At 48.7% G+C, this 22,454-nt stretch overlaps 1 protein-coding gene across 1 annotated transcript in view; it reads left to right on the forward strand.

Moving 5' to 3' along the window:
- Nucleotides 1-17,332, forward strand: part of XXYLT1 (xyloside xylosyltransferase 1) — a 178,780-nt gene extending 161,448 nt beyond the window's left edge. The window contains exon 4 of the mRNA XM_052642338.1: nt 16,025-17,332. Within this exon, the coding sequence (XP_052498298.1) occupies nt 16,025-16,421 (397 nt within the window). The 3' untranslated portion in view covers nt 16,422-17,332. The remainder of the gene's footprint in view (nt 1-16,024) is intronic.
- The last annotated feature ends 5,122 nt before the right edge of the window (nt 17,333-22,454 follow it).

The raw sequence follows: 22,454 nt of genomic DNA on the forward strand, positions 1-22,454 counted from the left end.
TTCAGGGCACAGCGTGCAGCCAGCTGCGGGGGGAACGCTGGTAGGCCAGGGACAGTCTGGATGTTTGGGTGGGCTGGAGGCCAGGCGTGTGTGGCTCAGGTGTGCCCTGTACAGATGACCCTGAATGCTGCCACCTGGCACACGGGTCCCAGGCAGCCTCTGGGGGAGGAGAGGCTTTAAAGTGGAGAGCGGTATTTCAGAATCTGGGGCACCACGGGGATGCAGGAGGCCTGTGCAGCATGGGTCGAAGGGAGAGCCACCTCCAGGCCAGCCCTGGGGTAGGGGGGAGGAGGAGGCTGGCCCAGCCCACGATTCTGGGCCTCTTTCCTGGCACAGCACTAGTGAGGGTGGGGCTGTGCAGCGCCTGAGAGCAGGAAGTCAGCCCTGGGCCCCACTGAGGGAATCATCAGAATGAGCCCAGGATAGAGTGGTCTCCCTTCATTGTCCTGGACTCTGCCAGGTTGTCCCCATATACAGGTAGTAGTGGCTCGTGAACGCAGCCCCCAGGCAGGGCAGGGTGTGAGGGGCACATGGAGGTAAATGCCTGCTCCCCTTCTCTCTGACCTCACTGTCAGGCTGGGGATGAGGATGAAACTATCTGACATTTGTCCCAAGTCACTGCCCCCTGCAGAGAAGCCACAGAGGGGTGGAGCCGGGGCAAAGCTGGATATTCTCTTTCCGAACACACATCCCTTCCCTGTACCATCCTGTGGAGACCCTACTGGGCCTCCTCTTGTCCTCAGCTTGAACTTTCAGATGACGATAGTGTCCTTTCCTACTTGACCTCATACACAAGGATTTAGAATGCCTGAATAATTTAATCCCATGGGGATGGCCCTTTGCTTTAGAGGTTTCATCCACATGAAGACACTGTGGCCACGCAGATGAAGCAGGGACTCTGGAGGGTTTCAGTGCTTTGATAGAATTTGGGAATGGCTCCCTCTGTGGCCTCTCTTTCTTACCCTGCACTCCTATGACTGGCAGGATCCCGCCTCAGGCATCACCAGAGGTCTTCCCAAGGTGGACTACCCCCAGCGTGGTGACTGGTTGCCTGTCCTTGGTGGGTCCTGCAGGACAGCGGTCTCAGTGTGATTCCCCTTTGTGTCCTCAGTGTATGGATTGCTGCAGTTTGCTTTCAAAGGCTGCTGGGGTCCTGGGGTTGTGTACAGGGGCAGGGCATTTGCAGAGAGCATCCTTGGGTGGTTAAACTCACTCAGTGATGGCAAGGCGGCAAAGGCTGACCTAAGAATTTTAGGGAAATAACTGATGTACTATGACCCTAAAGGAGAGTGTGATTTTCCTTAGTCAGAATCTGAAAAGCATGAGACAAAGCGGAGGCAAAGCCATCCTGTTGGTATGGGAAGGCTTTGTGGTGCCGGGGCATGTGACTTCTTAGGTCCCAGACGGGTGATCTTGTGCAAGCTGCTTCCTCTGTCTGTGCTCCCGGGTCATCTCTAGGTTTTTTTTTAGTGGCAGGATTTTGGTTCCAGGGCCAGAGTTATGAATTGGCCTGGGATTCCTGCCTCCAAGCGCACCTGGGGCGGGGAGCGTGTGGGCTCTCTTCGGTCCTCCTGCTCCATGGTTCGAACTGGCCTGATGGAACTCACACCCCACCCTAGTCTTGGTGTGTGGAATCCCCTCTCCTGTCTTCTGCTCTGCCAACCAGTCCTCATCTGAGCAACACACTGCTCAGAAAATCCATTCTGTGAGTTCTCTCTCATGCTGCTCTGAACTTGGTGTGAGCACCCCATAGGCTCCGCTCATTCCCAGGTCCCGCTGGGAACACAGCACTAAGCAGGGAGGGCACTTCCTGGTGCTCCACAGCCTCACCTCTGGGCTTAGCCTCATAGGAGGGCTGTGTGACCACAAGGACATTACTTAACTGCTCTGAGCTTTCATTTCCTTATGTGTAAGGTGGAAATAGTACTGACCAGAGAAGCTGTCATGAGGGATTGAGAGAATGTGTGTAAAGCTGAGCGAGGGCTGTAGTGAGTGGCGGCAGCTAATTCCCTCTTCCTTGTTATTCCCAGTACAGTGCGTGGTCTGCACTAGGCTTTGAACAGGTATTTACTGAATACTTAGAGGTATGGCTGATCCTCACTTCTGAGAGGAGTTGATGAGGGCAGAGACCTCTGGGGAGACTGGAGGAGAGATCCCAGGTGTCGTCTCAATGGGGCAGAGGCGGGAATGCTTCCTGGTCGCCTTGCTGGCTGTGTGGGGCTGAAGCCTGCTGTCTGTGCCCGTGACCTGCAGGAAAGCTGGCTACCAGCTTGTGTCTATGTGTTGAGGACAGTGTGCCCTGTGGCTGAGGGCAGATTTGGAGGTGGTCTGGCTTCAGGGTCCCTCACTTTCTCTTCTGCTTTGATCCCCACTTCCATGGCAATTCCATGGTAGCTGGTAAAGAATCTGCCTGCAGTGCAGGAGATCCGGGTTCAGTTCCTGGGTCAGGAAGATCCCCCAGAGAAGGGATAGGCTTCCCACTCCAGTATTCTTGGACTTCCCTGGTGGCTCAGACAGTAAAGAATCTACCTGCAATGCGGGAGACCTGGGTTCAATCCTTGGGTTAGGAAGGTCCCCTGGAGGAGGGCATGGCAACCCACTCCAGTATTCTTGCCTGGAGAATCCCCATGACAGAGGAACCTGGCAGGCTGCAGTCCATGAGGTTGCAAAGGGCTGGACACAACTGAGCGACTAAGCACAGCACAACTGATGGCATAAAGTCCTGGGGAGATGGGGAATTTTCTTGCCTTGCCTGCTCCTGCACAGCTGCTCAGACAGTGCACCCGGAGAGAGAGGAGATGGGCAGGTTTCAGCAGCATCCAGTGAGACATCAGGAAGGGAGGGAAGGAGGGAGGCAAAAAGATAGGAACAGTCCATCCCTATTTCCTGAAAACTGTATTTATGGGCATCCACAAAGGACCAAAGTATAAGGACTCAGCAGAAACAAATACAGCTATTGCCCTGTGTGCTGCCCTATCCCATGGCCTCCCCTGACAAACAGCACATTGCTGGAGCTGCCGCTAGCAAATGGTGGGGCTTTGCTGGTGCATAGAAATGGGTTTTGAAACAACAACAGATCCCTGTTGTACTCACAGGGTTCTGCTGCATTTAAAGAGGGATTGATTTTTGGAGTTTGGTGATTATTACATTGTCTTGAAGTTCATTCCCAAAGATTCATGGATGGTGAATCCTAGTCCTGGCTCAGAACCGTAGGCTTTCAAAGAAGAAAAGGGTCCAGACCTGATGAATCCACTTAACAGGCACAGGAATGAGGCTCTGGTAGGGAAGTGACTTGCCCAGGGTTGCCTGCTGGTGGGTCAGAGCCCGTGAACCGGGTTTAGGGTCCCTGCTCACCATACACCCGGCCGGGGTGGTGGGGAGTGGGAGAGTAGGGGTAGTGCGTGCGTGCTATAAACAAGCTACACTGCTTCTCACTGAACATGATGCGTGTCCTTGGCTTTCATCATCTCTGATAGTATTGTTTTGCCTGCCTTATTTCATAAAATCCTCACAACCTGTTTCCACGGGGGGAGCCTGAAGCACAGATGCTTTAGCACCTTGCTCAGGGTAGTAGTAAGCAGAGGACCAGGATATGAATTCAGACTGTCTGCCCCAGAGCCTGCATTTTTTTCTTTTTTAAAAAAAATTTATTTATTTTTAATTGAAGGATAGTTGCTTTACAATATTGGTTTGATTTCTGCCATACATCACCATGAATTAGCCAGAGGTGTACATATGTCCCCTGCCTCTTGAACCCTTCCCACCTCCCACCCTTTCCCACCCCTCTAGATTGTTACAGAGCCCCAGTTGGAATTCCCCGAGTCATACAGCAAATTTCCCTTGGCTATCTACTTTACATATGGTAGTGTATATGCTTGCATACCACTCTCTCCATTCATCTCACCCTCTCCTTCCTCCGCCCCTCAACCCTTGTCCATAAATCTGTTCTATGTGTCTGTGTCTCCACTGCTTCCCTGCAAATAGGTTCATCAGTACCATCCTTCTAGATTTCATATATATGCGTTAACATATATTATTTGTTTTTTTCTCTTTCTGACTTACTTCTCTGGATAGTAGGCTCTAGGTTTGTCCACCTCACTAGAACTGACTCAAATGTGTTCCTTTTCATGGCTGAGTAGTATTCCCTTGTATATATGTACCACAGCTTCTTTATCCATTCATCTGTGGATGGACATCTGTGTTGCTTCCACGTTCTAGCTATTGTAAATAGTGCTGCGATGAACATTGGGGTACACGTGTCTTTTTCAGTTTTCGTTTCCTCAGGATATAGGCCTTGGAGTGGTATTGCTGGGTCATATGGTAGTTTTATTCCTAATTTTTTAAGGAATCTCTATAATGTCTTCAGAGAAGGCAATGGCAACCCACTCCAGTACTCTTGCCTGGAAAATCCCGTGGACAGAGGAGCCTGGTAGGCTGCAGTCCATGGGGTCGCTGAGTCAGACATGACTGAGCGACTTCACTTTCACTTCTCATTTTCATATGTTGGAGCAGGAAATGGCAGCCCACTCCAGTGTTCTTGCCTGGAGAATCCCAGGGATGGCGGAGCCTTGTAGGCTGCCATCTATGGGATCGCAGAGTTGGACACGACTGATGCAATTTAGCAGCAGCAGCAGCAGCAGCAGCAGCAGCAGCAGCAGCAGCCATGATGTCTTCCACAGTGGCTATATCAATTTGCATTCCCACCAGCAGTGCAAGAGGGGTCTCTTCTCACACCCTCACTAGCCCTTGTTGTTTGTGGACTTTTTGAAGATGGCCATTCTGACCAGTGTGAGATGGTATCTCATTGTAGTTTTGACTTGATTTCTCTAATGCTAAGCGATGTTGAACATCTCTTCATGTGTTTATTAGCCATCTCTATGTCTTCCTTGGAGAAATATCTGTTTCGGTCTGTTGCCCACTTTTTGATTGGGTGGTTTGTTTTTCTGGTATTCAGTTGTATGACCTGCTTGTGTATTTTGGAAATTGTTTGTTTTTTAATAGTTCTGTTTATCTATTTCTGGCTGCACTGGGTCTGCACTGCTGTGTGGGCTCTCCTCTAGCTGTGGAGGGCAGGGGCCACTTCTTAGTTGTGACGCGCAGGCCTCTGATTGCGGCGGCTCCTCAGTGGGCTTCTCTTGTTGCAGGGCACTGGCTCTTGACTCAGGGGCTTCAGTGGTTACAGCAAGGACTGCACGGATTCTAGAGCAAGGACTCAGGAGTTATGCATGGGCTTAGCTGCTTGGCAGCATGTGGGATCCCCCAGGACTAGGGGCCGAACCCACGTCTCCTGCATTGGCAGGCAGATCCTTACCACTTAGCCACCAGTGAAGCCCCAGAACCTGCATTCTTAACCCCATCATGAACTGGAACATTTTTAATGTCAGGGGACGACTGATACATACCTGCCTCCCTCTCCACCCCAGACTAACTTCTGACCCCCAGGGAAGGAAGCTGGCAGACCTGGGCCCTCCCTCCTGGCATCTTCAGCACCCTGCTTCCAGGAAGCATCTCCCCAGTGGTCCCTCCAAGACCCTGACAAAGTGAGAAAGCTCAGCAAATACTAGCATCAAATTTGCAAGTGGCCATGCCACCTATCTCATGGCCATTTTCAGGATAAAATAATATCACTGCTGTTCATGCGGTTTTCATTTCTTTTAAAATTATTTAAAATACCCTGTTTCTTTTGAGTCCAATCCTCAGCCTCAGCATCACCTGGGAGCTTGTCAGAAATACAGCTTCTGAATGAGGATCTGCATTTTAACCAGATCCCAGGTGAGCCCTCGGCACAGGGACATCTGAAAAGTACTGTTGGCTATGACAGGTACCTGAGGGGTGGTCCTGTGTCTGGCCCATTGCTGTCCCCCTGCCCTCCCCAACCCCAGTGCCTTGCTGTGTGCCTGACAGGTGGGATATCCCCATGTTTGTATCAATATGCCAATCACTTGTTCTACCCTTGACTTTGGGTATGCCAAAGTCAAACCTATGCCACAGTGTGCAGGAAGGCAAGCAGGGGCAGGCGCAGGCAGTGGTCAGCCCAGATGAAGTGGAGGGCTCACAGGTTGCTTCTGGGCTTGAGAAATAACACATTTTCCTGGATCTCAGTGGCCTTTACGCCCCTGTCAGCCATGCCAGGGTGTGAAGGGTACTGTGCTAGATTGAGCTTAATTCAGACACAAGGTTAAATTCCACCCATGTTCCTCCCCATCAGCCTTACCACACACGCCTCCATAGGTTCTGCTTGGTGTCCTGGAAAACACCCAGCATGTGTTTTCCTGGCATCCTGGGCACTTCTCTCCCATGTCCCCTAGTGCCGCGGGGCTCTTGGGAGCAGTGAGCCACTTCTGAAGGTGACTCTCTCTGGCTTAGTCTTCACCCTGATGAAAGCCCCTCCCTCATCAGACTTCTGGGAAAGGGCAGAATTGTGGAGCTGAGCTGAGGCCCCCTGAATGAGTCATGACCAGCCCAGCCTGCTGGCTGCAGGCCAGCAGTCACCTGGTTGGTTCCAGGGCTCACACCAGATTTGAGTTGCTCCCTAGCAGTGATGTACAAGCCCCACTACTTGGAGGCCAGGGCTCTTCTGGGGTCAGCACTGGGAAGGGCATTTTCCATAGCACGGTGGGCACCACTGAGTCATTTTACCATCTGGGGGTCTTCATGGCTTACCTTTGTCATACCCACATCTCATCACAGGTGTGGATTCCTGAGCTCATGAGACCAACTTTTCTCCCTTGCCTTCTCTGTCCTCACACTGAGAGGGACCTGGCTCCCCACAGAGAAGACCCCGCTGGCCCCCGCTCAGAGGGCTAAGGGTGTTCTCTCCCTGAACTGCCTTTCTGAATTGTTCCACCAACTTCATCAGCATCCTCCTCCTCTTTTAAATTTCAGCCATCTGATCTTACAGTCTCTTGGATGTTGCAAGAGGGCATCAGAGGACAGACACACTGAAACCATACTCACAGAAAAGTAGTCAATCTAATCACACTAGGACCACAGCCTTGTCTAACTCAATGAAACTAAGCCATGCCCTGTGGGGGCCACCCAAGATGGGTGGGTGAGGGTGGAGGGGTCTGACAGAATGTGGTCTACTGGAGAAGGGAATGGCAAACCACTTCAGTATTCTTGCCTTGAGAACCCCAAGAACAGTATGAAAAGGCAAAATGATAGGATACTGAAAGAGGAATTCCCCAACTCGGTAGGTGCCCAATATGCTACTGGAGATCAGTGGAGAAATAACTCCAGAAAGAATGAAGGGATGGAGCCAAAGCAAAAACAATACCCAGCTGTGGATGTGACTGGTGATAGAAGCAAGGTCCGATGCTGTAAAGAGCAATATTGCATAGGCACCTGGAATGTCAGGTCCATGAATCAAGGCAAATTGGAAGTGGTCAAACAGATGGCAGAAATGAACGTCGACATTCTAGGAATCAACAAACTAAAATGGACTGGAATGGGTGAATTTAACTCAGATGACCATTATATCTACTACTGTGGGCAGGAATCCCTTAGAAGAAATGGAGTAGCCATCATGGTCAATGAAAGAGTCCGAAATGCAGTACTTGGATGCAATCGCAAAAACGACAGAATGATCTCTGTTCATTTCCAAGGCAAACCATTCAGTATCACAGTAATCCAAGTCTATGCCCCAACCAGCAACACTGAAGAAGCTGAAGTTGAATGGTTCTGTGAAGACCTACAAGACCTTTTAGAACTAACACCCAAAAAAGATGTCCTTTTCATTATAGGGGACTGGAATGCAAAAGTAGGAAGTCAAGAAACACCTGGAATAACAGGCAAATTTGGCCTTGGAGTATGGAATGAAGCAGGGTAAAGACTAATAGAGTTTCGCCAAGAGAACACACTGGTCATAGCAAACACCCTCTTCCAACAACACAAGAGAAGACTCTACACATGGACATCACCAGATGGTCAACACCGAAATCAGATTGATTATATTCTTTGCAGCCAAAGAGGGAGAAGCTCTATACAATCAGCAAAAACAGGACCAGGAGCTGACTGTGGCTCAGATGATGAGCTCCTTATTGCCAAATTCAGACTGAAATTGAAGAAAGTAGGGAAAACCACTAGACCATTCAGATATGACCTAAATCAAATCCCTTATGATTATACAGTAGAAGTGGGAAATAGATTTAAGGGCCTAGATCTGATAGATAGAGTGACTAATGAACTATGGATGGAGGTTCGTGACATTGTACAGGAGACAGGGATCAAGACCATCCCCATTGAAAAGAAATGCAAAAAAGCAAAATGGCTGTCTGGGGAGGCCTTACAAATAGCTGTGAAAAGAAGAGAAGCGAAAAGCAAAGGAGAAAAGGAAAGATATAAACATCTGAATGCAGAGTTCCAAAGAATAGCAAGAAGAGATAAGAAAGCCTTCCTCAGGGATCAATGCAAAGAAATAGAGGAAAAGAACAGAATGGGAAAGACTAGAGATCTCTTGAAGAAAATTAGAGATACGAAGGGAACATTTCATGCAACAATGGGCTCAATAAAGGACAGAAATGGTAGGGACCTAACAGAAGCAGAAGATATTAAGAAGAGGTGGCAAGAATACACAGAAGAACTGTACAAAAAAGATCTTCACGACCCAGATAATCATGATGGTGTGATCACTCACCTAGAGCCAGACATCCTGGAATGTGAAGTCAAGTGGCCTTTAGAAAGCATTACTACGAACAAAGCTAGTGGAGGTGATGGAATTCCAGTTGAGCTATTTCAAATCCTGAAAGATGATGCTGTGAAAGTGCTGCACTCAATATGCCAGCAAATTTGGAAAGCTCAGCAGTGGCCACAGGACTGGAAAAGTCAGTTTTCATTCCAATTCCAAAGAAAGGCAATGCCAAAGAATGCTCAAACTACCGCACAATTGCACTCATCTCACACGCTAATAAAGTAATGCTCAAAATACTCCAAGCCAGGCTTCAGCAATATGTGAACCATGAACTTCCAGATGTTCAAGCTGGATTTAGAAAAGGCAGAGAAACCAGAGATCAAATTGCCAACATCCACTGGATCATGGAAAAAGCAAGAGAGTTCCAGAAAAACATCTATTTCTGCTTTATTGACTATGCCAACGCCTTTGACTGTGTGGATCACAAGAAACTGTGGAAAATTCTGAAAGAGATGGGAATACCAGACCACCTGACCTGCCTCTTGAGAAACCTATATGCAGGTCAGGAAGCAATAGTTAGAACTGGACATGGAACAACAGACTGGTTCCAAATAGGAAAAGGAGTATGTCAAGGCTGTATGTTGTCACCCTCCTTATTTAAGTTCTATGCAGAGTACATCATGAGAAACGCTGGGCTGGAAGAAGCACAAGCTGGAATCAAGATTGCCAGGAGAAATATCAATAACCTCAGATAGGCAGATGACAACACCCTTATGGCAGAAAGTGAAGAGGAACTAAAAAGCCTCTTGATGAAAGTGAAAAAAGAGAGTGAAAAAGCTGGCTTAAAGCTCAACATTCAGAAAACTAAGTCATGGCATCCGCTCCCATCACGTCATGAGAAATAGATGGAGGAACAGTGGAAACAGTGTCACAGTTTATTTTTTGAGGCTCCAAAATCACTGCAGATGGTGATTGCAGCCATGAAATTAAAAGACACTTACTCCTTGGAAGGAAAGTTATGACCAACCTAGACAGAGTATTAAAAAGCGGAGCTATTACTTTTCCAAGAAAGGTCCATCTAGTCAAGGCTATGGTTTTTCCAGTGGTCATGTATGGATGTGAGAGTTGGACTGTGAAGAAGGCTGAGCACCAAAGAATTGATGCTTCTGAACTGTGGTGTTGGAGAAGACTCTTGAGAGTCCCTTGGACTGCAAGGAGATCCAACCAGTCCATTCTAAAGGAGATCAGCCCTGGGTGTTCATTGGAAGGACTGATGCTGAAGCTGAAACTCCAGTACTTTGGCCACTTCATGCGAAGAGGTGACTCATTGGAAAAGACTCTGATGCTGGGAGGGATTGGGGGCAGGAGGAGAAGGGGACGACAGAATATGAGAAGGCTGGATGGCATCACTGACTCAATGGACATAAGTCTGAGTGAACTCCAGGAGTTGGTGATGGACGGGGAGGCCTGGCGTGCTGCGATTCATGGGGTCACAGAGAGTCGGACACGACTGAGTGACTGAACTGAACTGAACTGTGAACTGTTAAATATCTGATTACTGATTGGATCCTCTCAGTTCAGTGCGCTCTCTGTTGTTCCTGCCTGTCTCACATAGGACTTGGAGACGTGGACTTCAAAGCGGACTTCAGGACATCTCTCTGCTGACTGATCAGTGCTGATAAGGGGCCCCTGTCATTCCTACCACTGACAACCTGTATGACTTTGTGGACATTTCTTACACTCTCTGACCAGCAGGGTTAGAGACCTACCTGTTTCAGACCTTGCTAGCAGGAAATCCTAACAAGGTCACCTGTGAGTCCTGGTAGTAAGAAGCACCCTGGGGAGACAGGCAGTTTAAAGCTTCATGGGGCCCACAGCTGCCAGCGGTCCATGTCCTCTCCAGTTTGACCCCACAGGGTGGTTCTCCTGGAGAATGAAGGGTGAGTGCCCATCCCACAGAACCTCAGCTCGAGGCTGAGAGGTTCTGTGATATCTTCTGCGATATTCTGTGATATTATCTGATATCTTCTGCTTCTGTTAGGTCCCTACCATTTCTGTCCTTTATTGAGCCCATTGTTGCATGAAATGTTCCCTTGGTATCTCTAATTTTCTTCAAGAGATCTGATCCGCTCTGAGGCCAGTGCTGCATGCCCCAGAACTGTCCCCTGTCACCTTGCAGACTGGGGCTGGGGGAAACACTGGGCTGCTCCTGAGCACGGGTCTTTCCTCTCAGAGGACTGGAAAATAGGGCCCCTTCCAAGTCAAACAAGAGCGGACTGACCTGGGACACAAGCAGAGGCATGAGGAAGGTATGATAGAGTTTCCTGACCCAGGCTTTGCTGATTAGGCGGCGAGCTTCTCCACGTGGAGGCCGGCCTCTTGTGTTCTTAGAGACTTTGCCCTCAGCTCGAGGGACGCTTGGCGGTGGGAGGGGGGATGGGATGCGGGTGGGTGAGCCACGGTGAGATGTGCTGTGAGTGGGGCCATCCTTGTGAATCCCTAGCCTACAGTGGAGCCTTCTTGGCCTGCAAACCTATGGCCTGAGCTCAGCCTGTCAGCACAGGCTTCTCGAACCTTCTGGGGGGGATGTTGTGCAGACTCTCTGGGCCTCATGCATGTCCCCATCTTTGCTTCTCCCCTCTTGGAAGGTAAAGTAGGAAACTGAGCCTTAGGAGGTGAGAAGGGCCAACCCAGGAGACAGCAATCATGAAGAAACAGGGAGGCAGAAGGAGCTGTGATTTGGGGTGGTGGGAGGAGGAGAATGGGGCGACTCATGGCAACTGGGTTTTTTTCTGGAGAAGGTGAGCTTCAGGTTCTTAGGCCAGGGTCTCTGGTTGACAGATTTGTTGGAGTAACCTCAGCAGTGATTATCAGGGGAAAGATCCGAGGGAGGAGATGGCTCAAAGTTACTTCAAATGCTCCTTCCCATAAAGATGAGTTTTCCTCACTACAGTTAGTCCACTAGCTTTTAATACTTCTTTTTAGGATTATTAATTAGGATGTACTTGATGTAAAAATTTAGAAAATGCATCTCCCATTAACTAGAAGAACATGCTTGAAGGTTCCTCATTTGTGCTTTCCCAGCAAGCCTCTTTGGCTTCTGGAAGGACTTGCTATTTTCAGTGGACCATCTGCCCCGGGGCTCATTTTACAGTTAGGATTATTTCTAAAAGGGAAGAAACCTTATCCCCTCCCTTGTGGGTCTCCAGGTGACCATGTGGGGAAGGCGGGGGGACAAGCCTCCGCACAGCCCCAAATGCAACAATTAGGCAGTGTAACACGGCTGGGTGTGGGCATGGTGGTTTTCCTGAGAAACTTCTGGAAGCTTTCAGAACCCATCCCTTCATTCATATTGAGGTTTCCTGAAGCCTCAGCAGGTGCCACGGGCAGTGCCTGTGAATATATGTGGTCAGCCCAGGGCCTGTGAGGAAGGCAAGGGTCTGGGGGGCTCTCCTGTTCCCCCCACCCCCAGTCAATGAAGCACCAGCAGCAGCTGCATCACCTGATGGCCTGGTCCCCAGCGCCTGTGGCCTTGGGGTGTGCTGGCCAAATTGAGAAATAAGATTGCAGTCCATGTGCTGCTCCTCGGAACATCAGCCCATGGTAGAGTCCGAGACACAGATGAAAAGGGGCTTTGGAGACGAGAGGATCCAAGTCGGGGCCCTGCACCAACAATAAGGGCCTCTGCTACCCCTTGTTAATGTGAAGGCGGTGACGCCTCTGTACTCCTGGGAGAGGAGCGAGGTAGAGAATTGTCAGAGGGCTCTGCAGCCCTGGTATACTGTGGCAGGTGAGGAACTGGGGACCCCACCCTGTCAGGCCGGTCCCTGTGGCAAGATCAGACCCTTTCTGTGAGTGTTCATCCCTCCATGTCCCTGGATCACTCTCCACTCCCAGGCTGGGGCAGTTCCTCCACAAGAACCAGCTGGCGTAGAGGCCAGAGAACTCCATTATTGCCCTAAGCAGCTGCTCTGCTTTTCAGGGTTCATCTTGGGGTAGCGCGAATGCTTTAAACAAGGGCAATAATTTTCTACTTAGAGGGCCACTGGTTCATTTTCAGGCTGTGTTTCTGCTTCCCCCTGGGTGGCTTGTATTTTCAATTTCCTGTCCCTCCCTTGCTTCGTACATATCACAATGCTCTGATATCCCAGACCCGGTTCTTTCTGGCTCTTTCTTAGGAAGTGCCTCTTTGTCTTGATTAAGCAGCGGTGCTAGGTGGCATGTTCCCAAAGAGCCACTGGAGTTATGGTCTCTGCCTGGAAGAACGTTCTGTCCATCTTTCCACCTCTGGCCCCACCCTCCTGAGCCAGCAGCTTCAGTGCCAGGTTACTCTGGTATAGACAAGAAGAATTGGGCGAGCTTCCCTGCTGAGGTTGGTAAGGGTGCCCCGGGGCTACCGCTGGTCCCTCTGCTTCCCAGCTTGCTCGAGAGTCGAAACCCTTCTGTATCTTAACATCCAAGAACCCTCTCGTGGGCCCCTGCTCCTCACTCTCCCCCAAAATAGACCTGGCAGCAGTGAATCCAGAGAAGCAGCAGGTTTTTTCTCGGCAGCAACAACTTTGTGTCCTGACTGTTTCCCTGCCCCTGGTGCCAGGTGATATTGAAGGCCACAGAGCCTGAGCTGCCCTGACCTTTCCCTCAGTCCTGGTACAGCAGAACCAGGGCCATGCTGGGTGCTGAGGAGGCAGAGGCGATGGTGGCCACAGAGGTGACCCTCATGCTCACACCACCAGCCCGAGCCACGCTCCCCTGCCCTGTCCTGTGGGAGTGGAGGACAGACCTGTGCAGGAAGGACAGGGGACCGGTGAGCTTGATGGGGTATGAGGTGTCCAGGGGCTGCACAAGCCCTGGCTCTGCCTCTCCACTGCCGCCTTCTCCCGTCCTCTGGGTGTCTCCTCTCTGGGGGGTAAATCTTACATCTTGGCAAGATAACAACCCTCCCCTTAAAAAAGACAGAGGGAGAGAAAAGCTCTATACCCAAAGTGACATGTAACTTATATTTGGAACCCAAACGTTTCAATGGATAACCAAACATCCTGGTTTGCCTGAGACTAGGACTCAGGGTTTCTCAGGACATGGACAGCTGGTCACCCTGCTTTTGAAAATGAAAAGGTACGTGACTATCCATTCAATTTGCAATGCTTCGATTTTCCTTACGACTTCTTCTTTGACCAATGGATTGTTTAAAGGTGTGCTGCTTTATTTCCAAATATTTAGAAATTTTCTCTAGTTTTTTTTTTTTTTTATTTCAAGTGCAATTCCATTTTGGTTAGGGAACATTCTTTATATGACTTTTAACATTTTCAATGTATTGAGACTTGTTTTGTCATCCATCATATGGTCTATTTTGGTGAATGCTCCATTTGCAGGAGAAAAGAATGTGTGTTCTGCTGTTGCCGGGTAGAGAGTTCCACAAATGTTGACTAGGTCAAGTTGCTTGATAGCTTTGTTCAGATCTTCCACATCCTTTGTCTTCTTGCTCTACCAGTTACTGAGAACGGGGTAATAACATTTCCAGCTAGAAAAGCAAAACAAACCCAAACCCTCTCCTGATTGGAGGGTTCCTGAAATTAACCATTTGGAGGAAATATGGTAAAATGAACTCACAGTTGTCAAACTGCATTCTAACCTCGCTATGATACTATTACTGCAGGCTTTAGTGGCTAGAAAGATCTAGCATCTCTGTTTGCTTTGGAAGCTTATTTTTGCCGAGGTTGTTATCACCAAGCAGGCGCCAGAGCTCTGTTCCACTCACAGTTCAACTACAGTGAAATTCAGACAATGAACTTGTGTACTCCCCTTGTAAGAACGTCCAAACGGAATGCTTTGCCCTAGCCAGGAGCAACGTCTCGGCCCCTTTTGATATGTGAGACCTCAAGGAAGCTTTCTCTATTCCCAGACTTGGAGAACTGTGTTGAACTGGAAAATGGATCAGGGAGGCCCACCCCAGGCCAGGCCTCTGGTTTTCTTTCCACTGCACTGTCCACTTCACCGCCCAGTTCCTCCCTGTGATTGGTCGGGGGAGCTGCTAAAAGGGAGGCCAGAGGGTGGCTTTGCCCTGATACATTCCCCACCCTACAGACTCTAGGGAAGATGCAAAGCTGGTAAAATAAAGCAAGGTCCACTCCTGCTCTTGCCCATGACTGAGGACCTTCCGTCTCCTCCTTCCTCCAGGTTGCAGGTCTGGCTGCTGTGCCTGCATCTCTGTGGGTGTGGAGCCTGGGGCTCTCTGGTCCTTCCTGTCCCCACCCCATGCTGGAACTTGATATTAAAGAGGCTGGAGAACAGAGTGGGTAGTGCTCTCACCCCATCACCCACAGAGAGGTTTCTGGGTCTGACTTCCCTTCTCCAGATGGAAGCATTTGGCCCCTTGGTTCTAATATCCCATGAGCTGTATACCTAGAATGAATTTCTAAATCTGCCTAGAGAGAGACTGAGATTGAGCCATGCTGCTCTCTAAAATTGCCCTAATTCTGCCTGGCTATCCTGGGCTTCCCAGGTGGCTGAGGGGTAAAGAATCCACCAGCAATGCAGGACATGTGGGTTTGATTCCTGAGTTGTGAAGATCCCCTGGAGGAGGAAATGGCTACCCACTCCAGTATTCTTCCCTGGGAAAAATCCCATGGACAGAGGGGCCTGGTGGGCTACAGTCCATGGGGTTGCTAGGAGTTGGACACGACTGAGCGACTTCACTTTCACTTTTCACTTTCATGCATTGGAGAAGGAAATGGCAACCCACTCCAGTGTTCTTGCCTGGAGAATCCCAGGGACGAGGGAGCCTGGTGGGCTGCCGTCTATGGGATCGCATGGGATCGCACAGAGTCAAACACACTGAAGCAACTTAGCAATAGCAGCAGCATACCTGATCACCATTCAGAATCGCTCCCCCAGTTCTCTCCTCTCATTTTCACAATCACAGACAAAAACAGGGGTGGAAGGTTCCACCTAGATTGTTGCTGTCCTCAAAAGTGGACACTGGCAGAGGAGGCCTGGGTTGAGTCCCTGCTTGTGCTGCTTGCTGGTTGCATGGCTTTGGGTAGGTCCCTGACCTCTCTGTGCAGTCTGAGGTTGACGTATTGTCTCTGAGCACCTGTCTCTAGGGTGCAGTGCCTGGTGCTCCCTAAGTCTGTACAGATGTAATGGATGGGGACAATAGTGTCCTCACAGGGTTCTGGGAAGAACACTGAGGCTGGGACTCCGGAGAGGACTTGGCCGGGTTCTGCCTCCTACTGGGGGTGTGAGGCAGATTCTGAACCTCAGACTATCCCAGGTCTGGTGGCTGCGAAACTGCGGCGCCAGTGGATCCTCCCTCTGGGGAGTTTGTGAAGACCCAGGGAAATGAGACTGTTTCTCACACACGCATCAGGCTAAATCTGTTCTCTTCCCCCTCCCTAGGCACACATTCTGGCAGTTCCGCCATGATAACCCCAAGACGCGGGTCGGGAGCCCTCCCCCCGAGGGGCTCCCAGGCTTCAACAGCGGGGTGATGCTGCTCCACTTGGAGGCCATGCGCCAGTCCCCGCTGTACGACCGCCTGCTGGAGCCGGCGCAGGTGCAGCAGCTGGCCGACAAGTACCACTTCCGGGGTCACCTCGGGGACCAGGACTTCTTCACCATGATCGGCATGGAGCACCCCGAGCTCTTCCACGTGCTGGACTGCACCTGGAACCGGCAGCTTTGCACCTGGTGGAGGGATCACGGCTACAGCGACGTCTTCGATGCCTACTTCCGGTGCGAGGGCCACGTCAAGATCTACCACGGGAACTGCAACACCCCGATCCCAGAGGCCTAGGCCCCGCCCCGCCCGCCATGCCCTCGGGCTCAGAACGTGGGCGCCTCTCGGGCAGGCCCGGGACAGCATTTGGACTCCTAGAGAGACACTGCAGGGCATCCTTGTGATCAGGTGCTGCGGCTCTCCCACCCAGGGGTGCTGTCTGAGGCCGCCCGGGGATGCCTGCCCTGCACCCACTGGTGCTCTGGACCTTTTGCCTCCAGGAGCCAGATGTTGTGAAGAACACACACACAGACCTCTTCTGGTGGGCTAGGAAGCAAGCGTTTGAAAAGAAGGAAGAAAACAAAACGGTGCCCCTTGCCTTCAACCCCCAAAGGCTGGAAATCCTTTTAAGAACTGGGCTTTCATAGACCAAATATAAATTTACCTTAAATCGACAGGCGAGACAGGACAAAACAGTACTGCTGTAGCTCCTAGTGAGCTTTAAATGCATGAGCCAGGGTTTTACCAGCCAACCCAGAGTTTAAGCATCCAAAGGAATGCTAGCCTTCCTCCCAATGCACACACACTTGGGAGGCTGTGTGGTTATTCTCACAATGCTCCTGGCGCCTGGTGAAGGTGTGAAGGTCACCACCAACTGTGGCCACATAAGAAACCTGCTCTCATTATTTGAGCCTTCACAGTGTTCATCTCCCAACTGCATCACAGAACCTCATTATCGCTTAATCATCCAAGCCAGCTCCAGGTGACCAGACTCTGCTCAGAAATCAAATCTGCCATCAAGGAACAGTGATTGGCCAGCCTCAAGGACAGTATTGTCTGGATTGGGAAGACTCATTCCAAAGAGGAGCCAGCCCAGCGGTACCTGAATGTAACCTTGCAACTTGGCAGGGATGTCACTCTTAGACTTCCAAACATTCTAACCTTTTATTCAGAAGAATCATCGTCCTGACTTTATCGCACCAGGTGAGACCCCATACCTTAGAAGAAAATTAGGCTGTCATTTCTTGACTTCTGCTTTCTGAGTTCTCCTGTAGGTGAGCTGTAAACATGAAGCCCATAGTGGTCCATTCTGTATAATCCAGCTGAGGTCCTTGGGGAAGAAATGTTGGCTTTTCATTTTATATAAGTTTCATTTACTTTTTTCTTTCTACCATGAGTGAGAGTAGTTAATAATAAATAAGTAATCTTTGAGAACGCGGTGATTTATGCTGTTTGCTCTCTGATCAGTTTCCTGAAGGACCTGAATCCAGAGTGTGATCAGTGTCATTCAGAGTCTCCCTCCCCACATGAATAAGCGGGCTTACAGTGGGTCTCTAGGGCCTAAGGGGGAGGATGTCTGAAGAAGGTTGTATTGGACTCAAAACAGAGAATCATTTCATTCTAGGTACTGGCAGGCCCGTCTGCTTCTGGGAGCAAAACTGCCCCCATCAGTTCTCATCTGTTTACCCCTAAGTATCTGGCTACGTCGTCCCCTGATGAAATGGCACACATGTCTCTCCTAACTCTCAGCTCTGACAGAACAGGACTGTTCTGTTAGGTACTTGACTTCCTAGTTATAGCCACCGAATATTGAATGCCTGCTGTGTGCCAAGCATTGTATTATGTGTGTGATCACACACACTAAGATTCATGAACGTAATTCAGATTCTAAAATTTATTGTAAGAAAATAACAAGAGATGTGGACAGAGTCATTGTTTATCACAGCCTTTTTTATAATAGAAAAAATTGGCAGTAACAAAATGCTGAATAAGTAATGTGTGTTATAGCTGTATAATGGAATACTTTAGGCATTACAAATTTTTTTTGAAAAATAATGCCTTGAAAAATGCTTATAATATGCTATTAAGAATGCAAAATATAAAATTATATGTATTAATGATCCTAATTTTATTTTTAAAATTACATATATGGTATGTAAATATATTGAGACAGAGCCTGTTCTCTGTGTTTCATTAGTTCAATGCCTAAAAAAATCATGTTTCAAACACATTAAAAACAATTATTTTAATGGGGAAAAGTGAATGAAACATTAGAGCGTTTTAGACTCACAATAGCAAAGCATTTTTCCTGCAGTAGTTTCAGTAGTTAAAATGTTTCTATAGCTTGAGTGGACTTTATCCTTGCAAGGAAAAAGCAATAAACTGATCAAAATGGGCACAAGCCAAACAAAATCTTGTTTACCTTTGCATTTCACCTAAGCAGGAGCTTCCCCCTTCTCTGTCTTGAATAACCTGGACCTTACAACTCCATGGTAAACAGCAAAATAACAACAGGAAACCCAACCAGAACAAAGCCATCATGTGCTTCTGAGTTTTTCCACGAGCAACTTTTTGACAAATCCTGGAAGGCTTGTTCCTGACTGGGATCCTGTTATAAGCAAGGCAGCCCACCCCAGTATTCTTTCCTGGGAAATCCCATGGACAGAGGAACGTAGCAGGCCACAGTCCCCAGGGATCACAAAGGAGTTAGACACGACTTAGTGACTAAATACCAACAAATGATCAGTGCAGCGCAAAAACAACTGTGCTGTTTAATTTGCCTTGTGAGTGGAGCATAGGACTGTAGGTATGACTGGAACTGAAGTCCAAAAAGAGAACCTTTCTGGGTAGTAGGATTAAGATGCTTTTTAATCTTCTGTATTTACTTGTGTATTTTCCATAGTGAAACAAATAGTAACGGCTGTAAAATTCTAGCCACACACCTTCCTTCCAATTACAAGCGAGCATCATCCTGACCCCCTTACAGTTCACTGTTGGCTCTGGTTACTGTCATCCGTAAGAAAACAATCTTTGGTAAACAAGCTCTGGGTTTTCTATTTTCCCGATGGATGCCCTAGTTCTCCAAATAAAAAACCTAATAATAGCATCTCCAGACTCTGCTTTCACTTCTGATACTGTCATCTTTTGTGTGTACATAAATGACCATGGCCTTTGGGAGACTTGTGGGCTTATTAAAGAGGTTTATTTTTGTATGTGTCAGAACCAAACTACAGCTCCCCCTTTCCATAAGATCTCATCAAGGTACAGTGTGCATGCTGGTACAGGGGGGCTCACCGGCTTAGGGGGCAAGTGCAGCTGGGTTTGGCACCTGCTTTAACCAAAGACTCTGCTCATCATCAGACCTGATCTCAGCGTGGAGACCCAAGGTTGGGATGAACATGGAGTCTGGCAGGGCAAGCAGAGATTTACGAGCAAGCGGGGTAGTACCATAGAGAGAACCTCTCTCCTGAAACAGGCCTGGCTGTGAGCCTGTGTTCTCCTCCAACCCCCCGGGCCATTTTGGACAAGCAAGATCACCTCTTTCCTCATTTATAGACACAGATAACAAGAACTCTCTCTAAACAGTGTTGTTGGAGGCAAAAAGATATGTAAGGCTGAGAAATAATACATAAATGCAGGGGAAGTCTTAAGAGTTACGACTTAAAACATTTTTAAAATAATAAATGAGCCATTTGGGGTATATTAAGTGTCATCCGTAAACCAATTGCATGATCAGATGCTTGCTTGTAGGCTATCCAATATTTTTTTTCAGTATGCCACTCTGCAGAGGCCTAGATGTGTCCAGGAGATTGGGGGTTCCTGGGTAAACCCCTTCCCCCTTGGCTCAGTTTTTTCTTCTTTGAAACCAAGGGGGTAAAGGGACGAGCCTCAATCTCTGAGCAGCACCCTGCCCTGGCTCTGTTGGGAGTACAGTGTTTGTCTGCATTCGTTGGTGTGCCCATGGCAGGAAGTTAAAATCAAAGGCAGAAACCCCAGACCTCCACTCAGTCACCAACTTTGGGTTTATGACCACCCAAACTGAAACTTACTCAAAAAGTACTGTTGGCATGCCCCCATCCCCAGAATAAACTGTGGAAAATTCTGAAAGAGATAGGAATATCAGACCACCTGACCTGCCTCTTGAGAAACCTGTATGCAGGTCAGGAAGCAACAGTTAGAACTGGACATGGAACAACAGACTGGTTCCAAATAGGAAAAGGAATACATCAAGGCTGTATATTGTCACCCTGCTTATTTAAGTTCTATGCAGAGTACATCATGAGAAATGCTGGGCTGGATGAAGCACAAGCTGAAATCAAGATTGCTGGGAGAAGTATCAATAACCTCAGATATGCAGATGACACCACCCTTATGGCAGAAAGTGAAGAAGAACTAAAGAGCCTCTTGTTGAAAGTGAAAGAGGAGAGTGAAAAGTTAAGATCATGGCATCTAGTCCCATCCCTTCATGGCAAATAGATGGGGAAACAGTGGAAACAGTGGCTAACTTTATTTGGGGCTCCAAAATCACTGCAAATGGTGATTGCAGCCATGAAATTAAAAGAGGCTTACTCCTTGGAAGGAAAGTTAAGACCAACCTAGACAGCATATTAAAAAGCAGAGACGTCAGTTTGTCAACAAAGGTCCATCTAGTCAAGGCTATGGTTTTTCCAGTAGTCATGTATGGATGTGAGAGTTGGACTCTAAAGAAAGCTCAGCGCAAAAGAATTGATGCTTTTGAACTGTGGTGTTGGAGAAGACTCTTGACAGTCTCTTGGACTGCAGGAGATCCAACCAGTCCATCCTAAAGGAAGTCAGTCCTGGGTGTTCATTGGAAGGACTGATGTTGAAGCTGAAACTGCAATACTTTGGCCACCTGATGCGAAGAGCTGACTCATTTGAAAAGACCCTGATGCTGGGAAAGATTGAGGGCAGGAGGAGAAGGGGACGACAGAGGATGAGATGGTTGGATGGCATCACCAACTCAATGGACATGAGTTTGGGTAAACTCCAAGAGCTAGTGATGGACAGGGAGGCCTGGTGTGCTGCGATTCATGGGGTCGCAAAGAGTCGGACAAGACTGAATGACTGAACTGAAAAAAAAAAAAACAAAATTGGGATAGGCAAAAGAATACAGACAAACTGGGGTGGGGGAGCTGGAATTGTATTTAAAATCCAGAGAGAACCAATTGCCTTCCCTGAGCCCCCACCCCTCTGCTTATAGCCTACTGATTTAGTTATGGCAGCTAAAATCTCATCTGAGCTTTCGGCTTATGTGACTAGTTCCCAAAGGGCCTCCCAATCAGAGCTGCTCTAGAGGTGGACCCACACCCCCATGGGTCTCACCCTGAATGGGTGGCCTGAGCCTTGAGCCCCCGACCTGGGAGCCCAGTAGAGATGTCTTAGGACACATTGAGTGGTCTGGTTAGTTACCCCCTGAAGTACCTGCAAAGATCAGAAACCCTTCTGCAGTGAAGGCTTCTTTAACTGGCACTGGCTCGGCTCCCAGGGTGTCTCCAGGTGTACCCCCATTCTGAGGGAGACCTGTTTGCTCCATGCAGACCCTGCAGCTACGTTGAGCACCCAACATACTCAGTGATTTAGAGGCCAGCTGCCATCTCCAGTACCCCCTTCCCTGATGGGATTTGTTCCAGTCCGCCCCTGAGCCTCACTTCCTGTACACAGGCCTGAGCAGTATCATGAAACATGGAACCTGGGGCATTTTTGGCCCCAGTGTGGAGACACTCTGGATGCCAAAATCAAGTCAAAAAGAAACAGATAATTTGAACAGGTTGATTGCCAGAAGTGAAATTGAATCTGTGATTTAAAAAAAATAACCCTGCAAACTAAAGTCCAGGACCAGATGGCTTCACTGGGGAATTCTACTAAACATACAAAGGACTTAAACTGATCCTTCTCAAACTCTTCCAAACGACTGAAGAGGAGGGAACGCTCCCAAAGTTATTCTATGAAGCCACCATCACCCTGACACAAGACCAGATAGACACTACAAATAAACAAAATCACAGATCAATATCTTTAATGAATATGGATGAAAAATTCTCTACAAAATATGAGTAAACCAAAGCCAACAGTACATAAAAGGGATCATAAACCATGATCTAGCTGGCTTCGTACCGGGGTTGTAAGAATGGTTCAACATATGCAAAATCAATGTGGCAGACCACATCAACAGAAGGAAACACAAGACTCATACCAAGCTGCCCTGGGAAGAGCCCAGTGTCCCGCCCCACCCCCCATTACAGCATCCTGCGGTCTCTCAGGAAGGCCTCCTCTCACGTCCCAGGCAGCCAGGAAGCTCCAGCCCTCTAA

This window comes from Budorcas taxicolor, chromosome 1 (genome assembly GCF_023091745.1).
Source record: "Budorcas taxicolor isolate Tak-1 chromosome 1, Takin1.1, whole genome shotgun sequence".
Taxonomy (NCBI): domain Eukaryota; kingdom Metazoa; phylum Chordata; class Mammalia; order Artiodactyla; family Bovidae; genus Budorcas; species Budorcas taxicolor.